We start from the raw sequence: 20,657 nt of genomic DNA, 5'->3' as shown, positions 1-20,657 counted from the left end.
CATGATTATTACTTGGAGTGACAGATTAATAGACATATGCAATACCCACCCCTCCACCTATACTAGCAAAGTTTAGTTCTTTTAATTGGAAGAATTTGGTTTTAAGGGAAAAAACATTACAACACATACTAATTATGACTCCACTCCCTAGTGGGCAGAAGTTGGGTGATTTAAATAAGAGAAAACATACAAATATTTTATATTGGAATAGGAAAGACCATGTAAACCTTTAAATATATAACATTTCATCAGCTAGCATATTTTTAAGCAATGTTAGAAAAAATTACAGAATTATTCTATAATTATAAAAACACCATTTGTCTATGAAAGAAAACAGTTCTAAACCACTTAATTTAAAAGAGGCATTCTTTAAAAAATCCCTTTTCCTGGCATTAAAAATAAACTGTCACTAAGAAGCAGAAAAAAATTCTCCCAAAGCCTTCTATCTAAAACACAATTCATATTTTGATGTAAAGAAACCATCCTACTCCATTCCCCCAAATCACAACCTTAAAGTTGCTACTTAAATATTAGCCAGTGCTCTGTGAACCATTTTATATTAAAATTGGATAGTTCTAAACATCACACATATAAAAAGTATTGTTTGACACAGTGCCATTTTGATGATAAATTGCAATCTATAGCTCAAATAATTCTACCCAGGGATTAACATTTCAGAGGCTGAGCCAGAGATTATGTGTGTGGATCTTGAATTTCATCATCTCCCTTTGGCACAATAGCTTATTCTTCCTTTTTTCATCTATTCTCTCATGAAGGGTCAGGAAAGCTTAGCCTTGCTATTGCATTCATTTCATCTCAACATTAACCAGATACCTTGCAGTCTTTAGTTCTTATGTGTTATTCCATTACAACTACTATGCTGCACTGTGCTATGGCTAATGAGGTTTGTACCAAATCAAAGGGTGCCATCAAGTGGTTATAATACTCTAAACAGCATTACACTAAATGACTATTCCAGACAGGCTTTCTTCAATATAGACAAACTTGCCATGCCTCTATGAAAGAACACATAAATGGAGCAAGGGGGTGGGGGGGCAGTGGTGCAGTGTGGGGTGGTGCAGGAGGGGCAACAGGAGTATTCATATTAATTGTTGTTTTGTATTTTCTATCCTCAGGGATTTCTTTTTCTGCATAGTATATTTATAAAATATAACTTTAGAACTATTGTTAAAATTAATATTTATGTCAGCAGATTATCAAATGATATTTATTAGGTATAGTTCAAGCACAACAGCAGAACTGGGAACTAAAATTTATCAGTCAAAAATCATGACTATACTGATAGGAGCTTATTTCTGAAAATAAGAAATAATAGTGCACACACTTAAAGAAAGACAGTGTCTTGTCAGATTCATTTCCTATTGCTAATGAAAACTTGCAAGGCTATGAAATAGAGCCAGTAATATTTGGTTTATATCATACAGCCATGCCTATGGTCTAACAAGGAACATAGCAGTTAAAGTGAGAACGTATTTTCAGTTATTTAAAACTTTCAACAGTCAACAGGCTACAGGGGTCCCTTAGAGTTTTGAAGATAGGAATCAAGAACTGCTCTTAGAAAACACATAACATGCAATTCAAAATTGCCCACTCTGCAGAGCTGGCCAAACTGCTGCTGCCTGCAACTGTCCTGTACCAGGGAAACCTAACATATAGATTTAAAGCATCTTCAAAACTATATACTTAATTCTGCTGCAGAGAAGGCAAATTATCCAAGTTCAGAAATTTAAAAAGATGTGAAAAATTAAATCATAAAAGCTAACTTAATCTTTAGAAGATTTAAGGTGCAGTACCAACATAGTAGCAAACTCCAGGCAAAACTAAAAATCTATATGATGACATTGATATATTTTCTACATAGCTATTGCAGATTGCCTACAAAAATATTTCTCATCCCACATTTTCTTCTAGGGTCTTACCACTTCCCCATCAAGAGGTGGAGTCTAATTCCCCTCCCCTTTGAACCATGGCAGGTTGGTGATTGGTTTATAGCTAACACAAAATGATGAAGTAACACTATGTGGCAAGGCTAGGTCAAGAAGGTGATGCAACTTACACTGGGAGAGCTAGAATAGTCATTCTTGAAGTCTTTAGCTGCCATGAAAGTAGTCCAACTGCCCTGAAAAAAATCCACACTAACCCACTGAAAGAGATGAAAAGGAGAGGCCTTGATACCACATGAATGACAGAGTCCATCTCATGGGCTCCAGTCCTTCCTCCCCTCATGTTCTACCCCAACCACCTCAGACTACAACTGCATGAGAGATTTCAAAGCCAGAACTGCCCAGCCAAGCCCTAATATGACTATAATCTGATCTATCTAACTGAATCACAAGTGGCAGGAAATTATCAAGTTCCAGAGGATAGTCAGCAGACTTCAATCTGCACTGCTGCACTGCTTATAACAATATTTAGTTGGTTACATACGGGAATGCAGTACACAACTAATGCCCACAAAGCTGGAAATACAAAATGGAACAACACGCAGAAAGGTCAGAAAAATGAGATCACTACCTCTGATGGATGAGGAATGGATGATGTGGTTCAGAAAGAAAAAAAAAGTTTCTTAAGTTTCATTTTGGGCAAGGAGTTATATATGTCCTGGAAAAGACTGGGATGGTATTACAGTAGTTTACAGCATAAGCAGAAAGTTTAAAAATATTTTAGGGCAATCCACATAAAAACACCAGAAACCAATGTAAGAAAAAGTAGGTTGTGTAAGAAAGGTGAAGAATACAGAGCCTTAAAATATATATTTTAATAAGAAAAAGAGAATAAAATTTAAAGGAATCTCACTTGGAAAAAAATCACTGATATATCCAACTGCCTTCTGGGTATCTTTACCCCCCCCACAACCCACTCCTACCAATTCTTCCTTTGTGTTCTCTATACTGAGTACGAGCAAATTATCTAAACATTCAAACTAGAAATCTGGAAGTCATCCTACACTCTCTGACCTCCCTTAGCTCTTGAAATGAGTCACTAAGAAGTGATTCCACTACTTTCTACACACTTCTGAATCTTTTTCCCCTCTTCTCTGTCTGTACCTGCTAAGGCCACTGTCCTAGTTCAGGCCCGTGACTTCTGTTACTTGGATAACTGAATCAATTGCCTATCTGATCTCAAGCCCTTCAGTTTTGCACATTTCAATTCATTCTCTATAGAAATATCTTTTTTAAACTGTGGGTTATGATCCATTAGTGAATGGTGAATTCAATTTAATGGGTTGCAAAGTCAATTAAGTTGTTTGCAAACAGCATTCTAAAACATCAAGATAGAACAGAAAATACCACAGTACATCCCACAATACTTGTAAGAGTAAGACTTGTTTCAGTTGTACACAGGTACACATATGTGTGTACTAGATCAGAATATAAAATGTATTTCTTACAGCTACAATTAAAAAAAGTTTGAAAGGTAAAAACTGATTATTTAAAAATACAAATCTGATCATATTATCACTCTGCTTAAAACTTTTCCATGCCTCCTGATAGCTTACTGGAATCATGAATCAGAATCATAGATGGTCCAGTGGGCAAATCTATATGTTTTAATAGTCCAGAAGTGATTCTCATAGGCAGCCAAGTTTGGGATCCACAGGCTGCTAGGATAAAGTTCAAATTCCTTGGTATGGCACACAAGGCCATCCATAGTCTTACCCAAGATGAGTAAGGGCTCATGTTGATAGCTTCAACCCCTAGTACTCTCCTCACTTTGGGTATAAAGTTTTAACCATTTTATCTCTGTGCCTTTACCAAGGCTATTCCCTCTGTCCTTACCTCAGACCCCATTCTCTTCACACAATTATCTGGTGAGTGAACTTTTAAAAGTCTTTCAAGTTCATGTGGCAACTCCTCTATAAAGCCTTTCCCATGCCCCTGATAGATATGAGTACTCCTGGATGTCTTCAAGGGGCCTGCCACCTGCCTCTTTAGCATCCACACTATATTTCGATCATTTGCATACAGATTTGCCTCCCTGACTAGATTGAGAACTATGTGCAGGTGAAAACTTTGTCTTATTCATATCCCCAATGTTAGGAAGTAAATGTATAACCAATATCACAGTACCCAGGATAATGAAATCCAAAAAACAATCATTCTGTGACCCAAATTAAGAACAATGGTCTCCTTTATAAAAAGTTCAATCTTTCTCTTCTTCAGTTTGAAAAGAAAAAAATGTAATTTTGGAAAATATCAAAAGAGGTAGGAAGGCATATATTGTTAATTGCTTTGGCTGAAGAGATTTAATATAAAGTAAATATATCATGATTTTTAGTGATTTAATTAGGAGTTTTATATCCATTTCATGTCATTTGACCACTTTTCTAAATTTTTCCTAATTTTAAGGGTAAAGGGGAAATTCTTCAAAGTTATTAAGGCTGATTTATTTCCAAATTCATCCTGCCCCAGAGATCTGTGTAACTTTGAACTTGAAAGAGATGATTTAGGGTATCTAGCAGAGGAAATTTCTAAGCAGCAAAGCATTCAGGAGGAAGCAGAGCAAAACATTTGGAAAATTTACAGCCTGACAATGAGATAAAAAAGAAAACCTCGTTTTCTGGGCAGAAATTCAAGCCAACTGCAGAAATTTGCATAAGTAAGGAGGAGACTAATGTTAGTCACCAAGACAATGGGGAAAATGTCTCCAGTTCATGTCAGAGACCTTCACAGCAGCCCCTCCCATCACATGCCAGGAGGCCTGGAAGGGAAAAATGGTTTCCTGGGCGAGGTCCAGGGCTCCCCTGCTGTGTGCAGCCTTGGGACTTGGTGCCCTGTGTCCTAGCCACTTCAGCAAGGGCTAAAAGGGGCCAACATACAGCTTAAGCCATTGCTTCAGAGGGTGCAAGCCCCAAGCCTTGGCAGCTTCTATGTGGTGTTGGGCCTGTGAATGCACAGAAGTCAAGAATTCAGGATTAGAAATCTCCACTTAGATTTCAGAGGATGTATACAAAGGCCTGGATGTCCAGGCAGAAGTTTGCTGCAGGGGCAGAGCCCTCATGGGGAAACTCTGCTAGGGCTGTGTGGAAGGGAAGTGTCAGGTTGGAGCCCCTACACAGAGTCCCCAGTGGGGCACTGCCTAGTGGAGCTGTGAGAAGAGGTCCACCATCATCCAGACTCCAGAATGGTAGATCCACTGAGAGGTTGCACTGTGCACCTGGAAAAGCCACAGACACTAAACAACAGCCCGTGAAAGCAGCCTGGAGGGGGGTTGTACCCTGCAAAGCCACAGAGGTGGAGCTGCCCAAGGCCATGAGCACCACCTCTTGCATCAGCGTGACCTAGTTGTGAGAAATGGCATCAAAGGAGATCATTTTGGAACTTTAAGGTTTAATGACTGCCCTTTTGGATTTTGGACTTGCATATGGCCTGTATCCCCTTTGTTTTGGTCAATTTCTCCCATTAGGAATGGGTGTATTTACCCAACGCTCATACCCCCACTGTATCTAAGAAGTAACTAACTTGCTTTTAATTTTACAGGCTCATAGGTGGAAGGGACTTGCCTCGTCTCAGATAAAACTTTGGACTTAGACTTTCAGTTAATGCTGGAATGAGTTAAGACTTTGGGGGACTGTTGGGAAGGCATGATTTTGTTTTCAAACGTGAGGACATGAGATATGGGAGGGGCCAGGGACTGAATGATATGGTTTGGCTGTGTCCCCACCCAAATCTTATCTTGAATTGTAATAATCTCCACATGTCAAGGGTAGGACCAGGTTGAGATAACTGAATTATGGGGGCAGTTTCCCCCATACTGTTCTTATGAGTTCTCAGGAGATCTGATGGTTTTACAAGGGGCTTACCCCCTTTGCTTGGCACTCATTCTGTCTCCTGCCACCCCATGAAGAGGTGCCTTCCACCATGACCTTAAGTTTCCTGAGGCCTCCCCACCCATATGGAACTGTGGGTCAATTAAACCTCTTTTCTTTATATTATAAATTACCCACTCTCAGGTATGTCTTTATTAGCAGTTTGAGAACAAACCAATACAACTACTACTAGTTTTATCAGAGAAAAAAACTTACAATACAGAAAGATAGAAACTGTCAGATACCTCTAGGAATACACATAGCCATGTCTGAAAAGCTACACTTAAAACATTGTTGATAATTTCAGTCCATATTAACTGGTCTATCTCTAATCTCTATTGTACTTTTCAGCTATCATTACACATTTACCATAGTACATATCACCTTACTCTTGTCTCACATGCATATCCCTCAAACCAAAATTAATATCTGAGTGGAGGTGTTCTCTTGTATCCCCCATAGTAGTTAATATAGCACTAGGCTGTAAATCTAGTGCCTAGGACAATAAATGTTTGATGATTGAGTGAGTGCCTAAATGGTAAAATGCATGGGTTTCAGAGCTTGAAGACATGGGTTTGAGGCCAGGCTAAGCTGCTTTCTGTGTGTTCTTGGGCGAGTCACTTAATTTCACTGAGAAAAATCATAATAACGTCCACTTTAGAAATGTTTCATAGAGATGAAATGTCCCATTTTATTTGAAAATGCTTTGTATTCTTTAACAAAACATATCAAGTATCATTTATGATTTATGAAGTTATTAACTGATCAGTTGATATAGTTTAATTTTATTTTAAGAGGCAGGTGAAGCAAGATCTTAAAGTTAACATCACACTGGCCTAAGTAATTTTAGAAAGAAAAGTAACTTAACATATGGTTAAGTTATTATAACCCTAGAAAAATCAACCACTCTTTAAAAAGTGAAATATAAAAGAAAGTAATCTAGTGAATGACATGCTGTTCCACAGAGGCCTCTCTTGCCTCCAGACCTCTGCTCAAGCTGCTCCAGCCACCTGAAGCACCCTACAAATCCAATGCAGACAACTACCAAAAGTACTTAATCTCCTATCTGAAATCTCTCATTTGGATTTTAGGAAGGAAATACAATGCCTTTACCATATATATACTACAGCACACTCCCAGTGAAGTCTGAGGCAGTCTGACTAAATAATCAAACATATTATTTTTGCAGCAAAACGAATAAACATTTACACTAAGTGGAATAAATACCACGAATAGCTTCATCTTGGGTAAGGTCAGGTTTTGCCACCAAATGAATTTGAATCAAATTTCCAAAAAATTAAAAAATTATAAACATCTTAGGTAGAGATTTTGGATTTTGAAGTTACAGAAAAAGGATTGTAAAAACTTTATTTTTTAGGGTTTCAATTTATATATCACTTTCAATAGAAAGCCTCCCCTAACCCACCAAGACTGCATTAAGTACTCTTTATATGGGAACATAAAACATCCTAAACTTAATCTTCATAGTGGTTGCCTGTTTCCCCACTCCAGACTGTAGGATACCGGAAGTCAGAGACCACACCTTTTTCACCATTACACTCTCAGTACGTAGCAAGTATCTGTCACATGATATCTATTTATTAAATACTGGTTGGATAAATAAGCAATTATGAGTAATAAGTAATCCTGTGAATTTTTATACTATTGCAGTACTTGATCTGTAACGCATGATCAATGTCAATAAAGATGAATCTCCAAATACTGAACAGGGACAAAACTCAGAAAAACAGAACCAGAAAACAAGAACACTGTAATAGTATGAAAACAGTGCTCTGTTGCTAAAAAATGGAACTTTCCCTTAAAATGTGTTAGCTAGGACATTTCACAAATTAAACTGCTATGTGAAATAAATTATCCGGCATGTAATTTTTATTTACTATTTTAACATAGAGTTTCTTGCATTACACAAAGATAAATACAGTATAGTTGACAGGCTCAAAGCATGCATGATCATTCTTAAGCATACCTCTTTTTTTAAGTGCAACAAAAGTTTCTCCATTATTTTATTTAAAGTTAAAGGATGATTTGAGAATAAAGGAGATGGGATTTTTCCTCTAGAAGCACAATCTGAAAGATTTCTGAATTAGAACAGCACATTAAATACTTAACATTAATGGAAACTAAGGAGGAAATATATATATATATATATATATATGAAATTTCTCTGAAATGTAACCAAAATAAGATTTAGTTAGCTAAAAATTTTACATTTAACTCCTAGTCATATCTATTATACCCTGCCTAATTTACACAGACAGCCAGTCACCATTCCCATAATCATATACAACAGAAAGTTGACAGGATAATTAAAAGACTAAAAAAGCCTGTCTGAACCATGAGCTTCCTACTCTTAATTCAGGAGTTTAATTCTGAGGGGGTTATAAGAGAAGCTTTGTTGCTTCTTATAGAGTCAATTTTTTTTCTTTGTAGAAACAAGAATAATATCACTTTTTAAGAATCAAGATAATATTGAATGTGCAGCCTAACAGGTCAGAGAGATCATCTAAAAGGCAGTTAAGTTAAAAAAAAAATTCTTTGCTGGTAGGTCACCTTTTCTGACATGCCAGTAACTCTTAACCACGTTCTTAAGCTGATGATGCTCAAGTGGACTTCATTATTTATAGAAGAAATGATATAATATCTGAAATGTACTTTAAATCTGGTAAAGCAAGCAACAGAAAAGTAGAAGAATTGATGAAATAAGTTTGAAAAAAATACTGAAGATTACTGAGCCAGGAGACGTGTACTTAGAGATTTAGTATATTATTTCTTCTATTTTTGTGCATATCTGAAAAATAACCAAAAAAGTTAAGTTGAAACTAAAAATAAAAAACTGGATCTTGATTAGATTTATCCAAATTGCTACATTTGTATGAAAGACAAGATGAGCAGAGGTCCTCTATACATTGCTTTCAAATTTCTGAAATATTTAGAAATCCAAAAGGGTCTAAGACTCTGGGACTGTAAGAAAAGAACATGGTTGAGAAGTTTATACCAAAAGAATGGCCTAAAAGAGATCTAACAATACAGGGCTCTTTGATTTATCATTCAAATGTATTCTGGTTAGCGCTGTGTAGAACAATACTCTCTCAGCAAGTAGCCATAAGCACGTGAATTTTCTTGCCATTCAGCAAGAGTGAGAGAATTCACTTTCTTCCTTGACGAAACTGCAGTCAATAGGGTGAGGAAAGGACTGGTTTCCCTACACACAAAGTTGAATGAACTACAGGAAAAATAAAAGTTTACTGTATATATAAATAGTATATAATACTAACAAATACAGATAAATGGGCATTACTGACTAAACCATTCTTAATTACTGGATTAATAGAAGAACAAAAAGTGGAGTATGCTGCCTAGTGGAAATTTGATTAGGTTCAAGTGAGTTAACTGGGCCACATTTCCAGAGGGGGTGGAACATTAAATGGAATGCTATAAACAGGACTATATTAAGGTAAATGCTGCCTAAAAAGGCTGAGCCATCTCTACTGATACTTAGATTATAAATTGACTCCACGGTGGAAGAGGGGTACTGCTAATGTTTGTGATGTGGTATTCTCATGTGCACTAGACACTCTTTAGACCTTTGGAAATGTATTCTTGAAAGGCTTGGGGCTGAAAAGATAATCCCAGTTTGGAGCTACAGGAGAAAGTGCAAGCTACAGTTTCTGAAAAAGATATCCAGTCTTTCCCCAGACATTGAAGTGAGATGCCTTGATTGAGGTGACACACACAAAAAAAAAACAACTAAAGGAGAGAAGTAGCATTTATATACTTTTTTTCTCTGAAAGAAAAAGTAGAAGTAATTTATCAGAATTGTTATTTTGTGAGATCAAGAGATTGACTTGATTTTGGAGAAGGATTCAAACTTAAATTTAATAAGGTCAGAAACACTGTGATTTTATATTGTTTACATTGTATTATTTGAGCTATTATATCATCTCTGTTCTTGGTATAGTCTTGTTAGGTGAGTTTGGTTGGGCAAGTAATCCTGTTCAACGTAATCCAACAAAAGAAACAAAGCAGAGGAGCATTTACACTACTGCCTTGGATTTTTTTTTTTGGACAGGGTCTCACTCTGTCGCCCAGGCTGGAGTACAGTGGCGCAATGAGAGCTCATTACAGTCTCAACCTCCCAGGCTCAACCAATCCTCTTGCCTCAGCCTCCTGAGTAGTTGGGACTACAAGCACGCATCACCACAGCCCAGCTATTTTTTGACATTTTGTAGAGAAAAGGTCTCACTATATTATATTGCCCATGGTGGTCTTGAACTCCTGAGATCAAGCAATACTTCCACCTCGGGTTCCCAAAGTGTTAAGATTCAGGCGTGTGCTACCAGGCCCAGCCATCTGCCTTGGAATTAACATAATTAATTTAGCCCATCGCCATTCACTTAAAAGTCTTCCGGAGGTAACATCAAACAAACAGCAATAAAAAAGGGACTGGTGGAGCCCTGGAGGAGCCGAACTTCCTATCTCATGGGTCACAGTTGGAAATAGTGGGAAAGACTGGATAGTGAATAGGTAGCACCAATAAAATACATTTTCATACCTCACTGATCTCCATGGAGGACGAAGAACCAAGTTAATCTTATGCCTATTATTACATCCATTGGGTTAACAGTTACAAAACAAAAAGCAGATGTCTATTAATCTTTACTGGGGGAGCTCATGTTTTCTGTTGGTTTTGTTTTTCCTCTTTCAATTACTTTTGCTATTTCTTTCCTCTACTTAGAATGCCTTTTTTGCCTAACTTCCTTTTTTCTTCAAGACTAAACTCTGTAGCCACTTCCTCCATGAATTATTCCCTGACTCTGCCCTCCATTACTGTCCTGTAGTACCCTATGAACATTTTTATTTTTTTCCTTGCAGTTCTTTCTTTACCTCTCTGACACTTCACTACTTTATAAGCTTCTTGAGGACAGGTTATCTTATGTCATCAAATATAAGTTATCATTGGTTTAAAGATGATATATCATTATTTTATATAGCAATAAGAAAGCAAAACTAACAAACAAAAAACTAACAGTTATAACCGTGGGACATCCTAGATATAAGATGATCCCAATTTCACAGAAAAAAATGTGGGAGAAAAAACCATGAATCTCAGAACCAAAATTCTGCATGTCTTAACTGACTTTGCATCTTCAATAACCACCAAATGTCTGGGCATATAGAAAATCCATATTAAAATATTGCAGAATGGTTGGATAAATTACTGAATGGATTCAATCTGATTGGTGCCTTTCATCAATATGCTTTTAATGTATTAAAATAAAACAGTGGAATCAGAAAAATAAAATTTTTTAGATTTTAAAAACCAACACCAGCTGGGTGTGGTAGCTCATGCCTGTAATCTCAACACTCTGGGAGGCCGAGGTGGGAGTAGGTGTAATGGTGTGCACCTGTAGTCTCAGCTACTAGGGAGGCTGAGGCAGGACGATCGCTTGAGCCCAGGAGTTCAAGGTTGCAGAGAGCCATGATCACAACACTGCACTCTAGCCCGGGTGACAGAGCAAGACCTTGTCTCAAATGTAAAAACAAGAAACTAAAACCTATGGATATAATTTACAAATGTAATAGTTCTGGATTTAATTGGGTAATCTAAAACACTAGGAAGAGAAAAAAAATTTTGTTTTCTAAATATAACTGTTGTGGCTTCATATTTTTAAAAAACCCTACAATGTCAATTGTCTGGATGAACAGATGTTATTCTATTACAGTAGATAAAAATGAAACATAGTGTTTTATAGTATCCATTCTTGATTATCTACACTAATAAGTAAATGGATTGTAAATAATCCAAAAGAAATACTTGTTCTTAATCCTAGATTAAATTTATAAGCGGAAGATATCCTAAATCAAAAGATAAAAGGAAAAATATTTTAAGTTTAGTCCAAGTGAGATGTTACAAGTTGCTTTGTCATTGCTTTGAGATAACGGTAAAGTCTAGAAATCATTGAGAGGTGTAAGTGGTATAAAGGAGTGGAAAAACTAAAATCCTGCAACAATAAAATTTAGAAATCTAGTTTTCTTTCCTTTATATTTTTCTGTGTCCTCTAGAAAGGAACATTATAAAAATAGCTACTCCTTACCAAGCTAGATGCTTTACATACATTATTTCCAATCTTCAATAACCTGTGGAGTAGATATTAATACCATCATTTTATACATGACTACATGGAAGCTGTGAAATATTAAATGACTTATCTAAGGTTGCATAGCCAGTAAGTGGCAGAACTACCTCTAAAATTTCAACTCTGAAGTTTCTGGTCCAAAGAAGAAAGCTCAGACAAAACGGAGAAATCAGAAACAAGAGAACCAATAAAATGAAAATAACATTATCTCGATTTGCACAAAGAAGCAGTAAGGTTGCCTTGAGAAAAAATATTAAGAATTCTAGTGACTGATAAATTCTAGAATTCCATTTTATAATGTCTAACAGTAGTGAAATAATTAACCCAAATAACTTCTAAACTGTATATAAACAATAATTAAAGACTACCTTCACTAATCTGATACATACGTTCTTCATAGGCTTACTACTACAGAAGACTGATTAAAAGCTTCCCTATGAGTCTACAATTTCAAATGATCTCTTTTCATCTTTCTTATTAAGGTAGCCAGTTACTGCAGTATGGGTTAAGGGCAAAGGCCGTGGAGAAAGACAAGACTGGATAAAATCCCAACCTGTTAGCTATATAACTGTGGGCAAGTTACTTAACCTCTCTAAACCTCACTTTCTTTACCTGTAAAATAGGGTTATATCTGACTCACACCAGAGTTGTTATAATGAGCAAATGAGATAATGTGTATAAAGCATTCTATTATACATAGTACCTGGTACATAGTAAGGGTCCAATAAATTTGTTACAGTGATATATATTTGGAGACTTCTGTCTTATTGGGATATTTTATATTAAATATAACTTCACTCTTTGTTACTAATGCTACTACTGGACATTACGGTTAAAGTCTCAACATTTCTTTATTAACTGTGGGGTTGTAACACAATGTGCAAAGAAAAGAAAGGTATTACAATTCCATTCAAAGAGCATACCTTTTCAGTGTCAGGACAATATACCAACAGAATTTCTAACAAAACCCAGATTTTACAAGACAAAGAGAAGAACTTTAGCTCTTTGAAATTCACTAATTCTTTTGTATGAAATGTGAAAGCACATTAAAATGTAAGGGAAAGTGTAACATTGTAACATGTTATTGCTACATGATGATCCGCAAAAGTCAATTTCATCATTCACCACTGAGGGGAGCTATAACCTAGGAGAGGTTTACATATAGAATGCTAAGGTTATTTTAAAACTTTCCCATACCTTACAATATTCATTTCATCAGCTCTCTTATTAAAATATATTTTAAATAAATTTGACAAGCATACCCCAATTCTCTTTTGGAGACCTTAGAAATAATAAGGTGGCTCATTATAACTATGTAATCATAAAGACGGGGGATCCTTACCCTCTTCCTTTTTTCTCAATAGCATTTATGTAACCTAATATGCATTTGGCATACATTATATATTTATTTTATCTAACACACTAAATCTTTCATACACTAATTTTTATCCTCCTCTCTCATACACACACACACACACACACGAGTGTAAACTACACAGTGAAGAGATTTGTTAACTTGTTATCTGGTTTTGTTTTGTTTTGTTTTGTTTTGTTTTGTTTTGTTTTGTCTTGTTTGAGACAGCGTTTCACTTAGTCATCCAGGCTAGAGTGCAGTGTCACGATCACAGCTCACTGCAGCCTTGCCCTCCTGGGCTCAAGCAATCCTCCCGCCTCAGCCTCCTGAATAGTCAGGACCATAAACATATGCCACCATGTCCAGTTAATTTTTTTTATATTTTTGTAGACTGAGTCTCCTTTGTGTTGCCCAGGCTGGTCTTGAATCATCTGTTTTATACACCACTATTTCCAATGCCTAGAACAGTATCTAGCACATAATACACGCTCAATGAATACTTAAGTGCTGAATGAATGAATACTGAATCATCTATTTAAAAGGTTAAAAATCTCACATTAGATTATGTCAAGTAAAGCAAACTGCTAATACTTGAAAAATGCAATGTCTACTTATATCAAATTTTGGTTTAAAGAAAATGTCTAAGAACATTTCTTCCTTCCTTTCGTTTCTCTTCTTTTTTTTTTTTTTTTTTTTTTTTTTTTTGAGACAGGGTCTTGCTCTGTCGCTCAGGCTGGAGTGCAGTGGCACGATCTTGGCTCACTGCAACCTCTGCCTCCCAGGTTTAAGTGATTCTCCAGCCTCAGCCTCCTGAGTAGCTGGGATTAGAGTCATGCACCACCACACTTGGCTAATTTTTGTATTTTTAGTAGAGACGTGGTTTCACCACATTGGCCAGGATGGTCTCCAACTCCTGACCTCAAGTGATCCACCCGCCTTGGCCTCCCAAAGTGCTGGGATTACCGGTGTGAGAGACTACGCCCAGCCTATTTATTTAATCCCATAGATGGTAATACAGACAAATCTCATGAGATTGGCTTATGTAAGTTCAATAAAGTTGATCAGAAGAGCTCCTACTGTAACAGCATATGGATCCTTCACATGCTGTTTTACTGCCTCTAGGGTCTACTTTTCAAATTTTCTTCAGTATAGTTGATGGATGTTACTCACGTTATTCTTCTTTTTTTTTTTTTTTTTTTTTTTTTTGAGATGGAGTCTTGCTGTATCACCTAGGTTGGAGTGCAGTGGCACGATCTCAGCTCACTGCAACCTCCATCTCCCTGGTTCAAGCAATTCCCCTGCCTCAGCCTCCCGAGTAACTGGGATTACAGGCGCACGCCACCAAGCCCAACTAATTGTTCTGTATTTTTAGTAAATATGGGGTTCCACCATGTTGGCCAGACTGGGCTCGAACTCCTGACCTCAGGCAATCTGCCTGCCTTGGCCTCCCAAAGTGCTGGGATTACAGGTATTCTTCTCTTAAAAAGAATAATCCTTACAGGATTTATAACAGTTCACGGAGTTTAACTATACCATTTATTCAGTCACTCCTTCAACAAATATTTATTGAGAAGCTACTACCCCAAAGGTAGTATGGTTTAAAAAAAAATTGTGGTAGATACAGAGATAAATGAAATAAAACTTTTCCCTTGTTAAATCTACTTATGCAAGCAGGGGTCCTGTACACATCTCAGAAAACTGGCCTAGATTTTCCAGAGCAGGTAAAAAGAGTTAATACACCTAGATAGAGAATAAAAATTATTCTCAAATCTCACTATACAGGAGTTGATATTGGCAGAAAGAAATTAATGTCCTCCTGAAAACTAAAGAGGGAGATCTACCCCATTCTCGTCTATCTTCCAGGTGAGAATATAGCACTTCCTTTGTTTTGTTTGTCTTGTTTTCGGTTTAATTACATAAACTCATCCTTTTGATACAGTTCATAATTTATGATAGTTGCCCTAATTTAGAGTATATAAATTAGTGTATTCTCTTGAGTTAATGTATTTCAAATGCTTTGGTCATAACATGTGCATCTGTGCTCTTTCCCATGCCTTAAGAATATAGCAATTTCACAATCCTTCTGAAATCTCATAACTTTATAATATGAAAGTAAATCTATAATGGACCTGATCTCACTACCAAACTTCTCAGCTCTTTAGTCCTAAACATGGCCCAGTTACTGCTGGGGAATAAACAAATAATTCCGTTTGTCACTGATATACATAACAAAGTCAGGCATAGAAAGGAAGAATATTACACAAAGCATGTGATAAGCCTGTTATAAATACATTTTAGAACTTTAACAATTATCATGATGAACAGTCATGATAATGATGGCAATGGTAAAAGCTAATATTCACTGAAAATTATTTAATCTTCAAGCAACCCTATAACTGTATGACTGAGAATTTAAGAAATTTCCCAATGATCACAGAGCTTATAAGTAGAAGAGATAGGACTTGAAATCAGGTTTATCTGATTCCTGCCATCTACATTATTTTCAATAGATTTCTGTGAATCTAATGTATTAATAAATGTTTGGAGAGAAGGAATGTTAACATATTTTCCATTTCATCCTATGTCCACTCCCTTATTTGACAGATTTTCCAAGAATTCCAAGCCTACATTATGAATCACTATATTTGGATGGGCTGTCTTCTTTAATTCCCAGTAAATAAACATTTATTGAATACCTGCTATATGCTTTCTAGTCACTTGGGATTCCACAATATGTAAATTAACTTAAGATGATTATTAAGGTACCAATCTAGGATCTCTCAACCCAAATAAACAGTTAAAGCCCCGCCTTTCTTTCCTTCCTTCCTTCCTTCCTTCCTTCCTTCCTTTTCTCTCCTTCTCTTTCTTCCTCCCTCCCCTCCCTTCCTCCTTTCCCCCTTCCTCCCTCTCTTTATCTCTCTTTCTTTCCTTCTTTCTCTCTCTCTCTTTCTTTCTTTCTTGATGGAGTTTCACTCTTGTCACCCAGGCTGGAGTGCAATGGCACAATCTCGGCTCACTGCAACCTCTGCCTCCCAGGTTCCAGCGATTCTCCTGCCTCAGCCTCCCAAGTAGCTGGGACTACAGGTGCCCGCCACGATGCCCAGCTACTTTCTGTATTTTTAGTACAGACAGGGTTTCACCACTTTGGCCAGGCCAGTTGCAAACTTCTGATCTCAGGTGATCTGCCTGCCTCAGCCTCCCAAAGTGCTGGGATTACAAGCATGAGCCACCACACCTGGCCCACATACTTTATTTTTATTTTTTTAAAGATTTCAAAGGTCATTCATGGTTTCATCCAACACATGTTTAGATGAGTATCTGCTATGTGATAAGCACTATGCTAGATGCTGATAGATAAAAAGATGAATAAGACATGGGCTTGCCCTTAAACCCCAAACAGAATATATATATATATATATATATTTATATATATAATACACATATATACACACATACATACAAACATACATATAATTTGGTATTGAAGACTTACAGTGTTAATAAAAGCATTTCTTACAAGTAATTTTGTTATTGGCTATCATTTCACTAAAAAAATTCTAAAAGCTACAAATCACTATTTAATTTTCTTAAGGCAACATTTTTCCTACCACCAAAATGCCAATGTACCTTAATAATGCATATATAAAGTTGAAAATGTGAAAGGTGAAGGAATTTGCCATTAGCTTACATTTTCTATGACAAATGTCCACTCTTTGTCTTCAAATTCTTCTGCATGAGGATCCTGTAACAAAAGCAAAATATGAAATGGAATTGAAATACATGTCTTTAGTCCAATAAATCCAATTAAGAAAATACATATAGCCTTGTTTTGAGCTTTTACTAGCTTTTAAAAATGGAGAGGCAGAATAGCCTAGTCTTTTCTTTTGCATTATTTTTATTATAATTTTTCTAACTTATATTTTAGGTTTGGGGTATATGTGCAGGTTTGTTACATAGGTAAATTCATGGCACAGGAGTTTGTTGTACAGATTATTTTCTCACCTAGGTACGAATCCTAGTACCCAACAGTTATTTTTCCTGCTCCTCTCCCTCCTCCCACCCTTCACCCTTCAACTTCCGATAGGCTGCAGTGTCTGTTGTTCCCTTCTTCGTGTTCATGAGTTTTCATCACTTAGCTCCCACTTATAAATGAGAACATGCAGTATTTCATTTCCCGTCCCTGCAATAGTTTGTGAAGGATAATAGCCTCCAGCTCCATCCATGTTCATGTTCCAGCAAAAAGCATGATCTCATTCCTTTTTATGGTCGCATAGTATTCCACTGTATACATATACAATATTTTATTTAGTCTGTCACTGATGGGCATTTAGGTTGATTCCATGTCTTTGCTACTGTGAATAGTGCTGCAATGAATTTACACATGCATTTTCTTCACGGCAGAATGATTTATAGTCCTCTGGGTATATACCCAGTAATGGGATTGCTGGGTTGAATGGTCCTTCTGCCATTAGCTCTTTGAGGAATTGCCATACTGCTTTTCACAAAGGTTGAACTAATTTACATTCCTACTACCAGTGTATAAGTGTTCCCTTTTCTCCACAACCTTGCCAGCATGTTATTTTTTGACTTTTTAATAATAGCCACTCTGACTGGTGTGAGATGCTATCTTGTGATTTTGATTTGCATTCCTCTAATGATCACTGATGTTGAACTTTTTTTCATATGCTTGTTGGCTACATGTATGTTTTTTGAAATCTGCCTGTTCTTGTCCGTTGCCCACTTTTTAATGGGGTTGTTTTGTTTTTTTCTTGTAAATTTAAGTTCCTTAGAGATGCTGGATATTAGACCTTTGTCAGATGCACAGTTTGCAAATATTTTCTCCCATTCTGTAGGCTGTCTGTTTACTCTGTTGATAGTTTCTTTTGCTGTGCAGAAGCTCTTGTTTAATTAGATCTCATTTGTCAACTTTTGCTTTTGTTGTAATTGCTTTTGGTGGCTTTGTCATGAAATCTTTGCCAGTTCCTATGTTCAGGAAGGTATTGCCTATGTTGCCCTTCAGGGTTTCTACAGTTTTGAGTTTTACATTTAAGTCTTCAATTCATCTTGAGTTGATTTTTGTATATGGTGTAAGAAAGGGGTCCAGCTTCAGTCTTCTGCATATGGCTAGCCAGTTATTCCAGCACTATTTATTGAATAGGGAGTCTTTTCCTCATTGCTTGTTTTTGTCAGCTTTGTCAAAGATCAGATAGTTGCAGGTGTGTGGCCTTGTTTCTGGGCTCTCTATTCTGTTCCATTAGTCTACATGCCTGTTTTGTTTTGTTTTGTTTTGTTTTTTACCAGTACCATGCTGTTTTGGTTATTATAGCCCTGCAGTATAGTTTGGAGTCAGGTAGCATGATGCTTCCAGTTTTGTTCTTTTGGCTTAGGATTGCCTTGGCTATTCAGACTTTTTGGTTTCATATGAATTTTTAAAAGGTTTTTTCAAGTTCTGTGAAGAATGTCATTGGTAGTTTGATAGGAATAGCATGGAATCTGTAAATTGTTTTGGGCAGTATGGCATTTTAATGATATTTGTTTTTCCTATCCATAAGCACTGGAATGTTTCTCCACTTGTTTGTGTCATCTCTGATTTCTTTGAGCAGTGTTGTGTAGTTTTCATTATAGAGGTCTTTCACCTCCCTGGTTAGCTGTATTCCTAGGTATTTTATTAATTTTGTGGCAGTTGTAAATGGGATTATGTTCCTCATTTGGCTCTCGGCTTGGCTTTTGTTGGTGTATAGGAATGTTAGTGATTTTTACACATTGATTTTGCATACTAAAACTTTGCTGAAGTTATTTATCAGCTGCAGGAGCTTTTGGGCTGAGACCGTGGGGTTTTTTAGATTAGGATCATGTCATCTACAAACAGGGATAAACTGACTTCCTCTCTTCCTATTTGGATGCCCTTTCTTTCTTTCTCTTGCCTGACTGCTCTGGCCAGGACTTCCAATACTAAGTTAAATAGGAGTGGTGAGAAAGGGCATCCTTGTCTTGTGCCGGTTTTCAAAGGGAATGCTTCCAGCTTTTGCCCGTTCGATATGATGTTGGCTGTGGGTTTGTCATCGATAGCTATTATTTTGATATATGTTCCTTCAATACCTAGTTTTGAGAGTATTTAACACAAAGCGATGTTGAATTTTATCAAAAGCCTTTTCTACATCTATTGAGATAATCATGTGGTTTTTATCTTTAGTTCTATTTATGTAATGAATCACATTTATTGACTGGCGTTATGTTGAATCAACTTTGCATCCTGAGGACTAAGCCGACTTGATCGTGGTAGATTAGCTTTTTGATGTGCTGCTAGTATCAGTTTGCCAGTATTTTACTGAGGGTTCTTGCATCAATGTTCATCAAGGATATTGGTCTGAAGTTTTCTTTTGTTGTGTCTCTGCCAGGTTTTGTTATTAGGATGATGTTGACCTCATAGAATGAGTTGGGAAGGAGTTTCTCCTTCTCGATTTTTTAGAATAGTTTTGGTAGGAATAGTACCAGCTATTCTTTGTATATCTGGTAGAATTCGGCTGTGAACTCATCTGGTCCTGGGCTTTTTTTTGGTTGGTAGGCTATTTATTACTGATTCAATTTTGAAGCTCATTATTGGTCCCTTTCAGGGAATCAATTTCTTCCTGGTTCACTCTTGGGAGGGTATATGTGTCCAGGAATGTATCCATCTCTTCTAGGTTTTCTAGTTTGTGGGCAAAGAGGTGTTCATAGTAGTTTCTGATGGTTATTTTCATTTCTCTGAGGTCAGTGGTAACAGCCTCTTCATCATTTCTAATTGTGTTTATTTGGCTCTTCTCTCTTATTAGTCTAGCTAGCAGCCTATCAATCTTAATTTTTTCAAAAAACCAACTTCTGAATTTATTGATCTTTTGAATGGATTTTCATTTTCTATTTCCTTCAGTTCAGCTCTGATTTTGGTTACTGCTTGTCTTCTGCCAGCTTTGGAGTTGATTTGTCCTTGCTTCTCTAATTCTTTCAGTTGTGATGTTAGGTTGTTAATTTGAGATTTTTCTAACTCTTGATATGGGTATTTAGTGCTTTGAATTTCCCTCTTAACACTGCCTTAGCTGTGTCCCAGTGATTCTGGTCTGTTGTATCATTGTTCTCATTAGTTTCAAATAACTTCTTGTTATCTGCCTTAATTTCATTATTTACCCCAAAGTAATTCCAGAGCATGATGTTTAATTTCCATGTAAATGCATGGTTTTGAGTGATTTTCTTAGTCTTGACTTTTTTTTTTTTTTTTTTGACAGAGTCTTGCTCTGCTGTCCAGGCTGCAGTGCAGGGGTGTGATCTTGGTTCACTCCAC

General features: G+C 36.6%; 1 protein-coding gene across 7 annotated transcripts in view; it reads right to left on the bottom strand.

Moving 5' to 3' along the window:
* Positions 1-20,657, bottom strand: part of EHBP1 (EH domain binding protein 1) — a 354,447-nt gene that overhangs the window by 262,015 nt on the left and 71,775 nt on the right. For all 7 annotated transcript variants that reach the window (XM_003262441.3, XM_003262440.4, XM_030828368.1 and 4 more), the window contains exon 5: positions 17,031-17,084. In XM_003262441.3, the coding sequence (XP_003262489.2) occupies positions 17,031-17,084 (54 nt within the window). The remainder of the gene's footprint in view (positions 1-17,030; positions 17,085-20,657) is intronic.

The sequence above is a fragment of the Nomascus leucogenys genome, chromosome 14 (genome assembly GCF_006542625.1).
Source record: "Nomascus leucogenys isolate Asia chromosome 14, Asia_NLE_v1, whole genome shotgun sequence".
In the NCBI taxonomy this organism is placed as follows: Eukaryota; Metazoa; Chordata; class Mammalia; order Primates; family Hylobatidae; genus Nomascus; species Nomascus leucogenys.
This window is presented reverse-complemented; position numbering and strand designations above follow the sequence as displayed.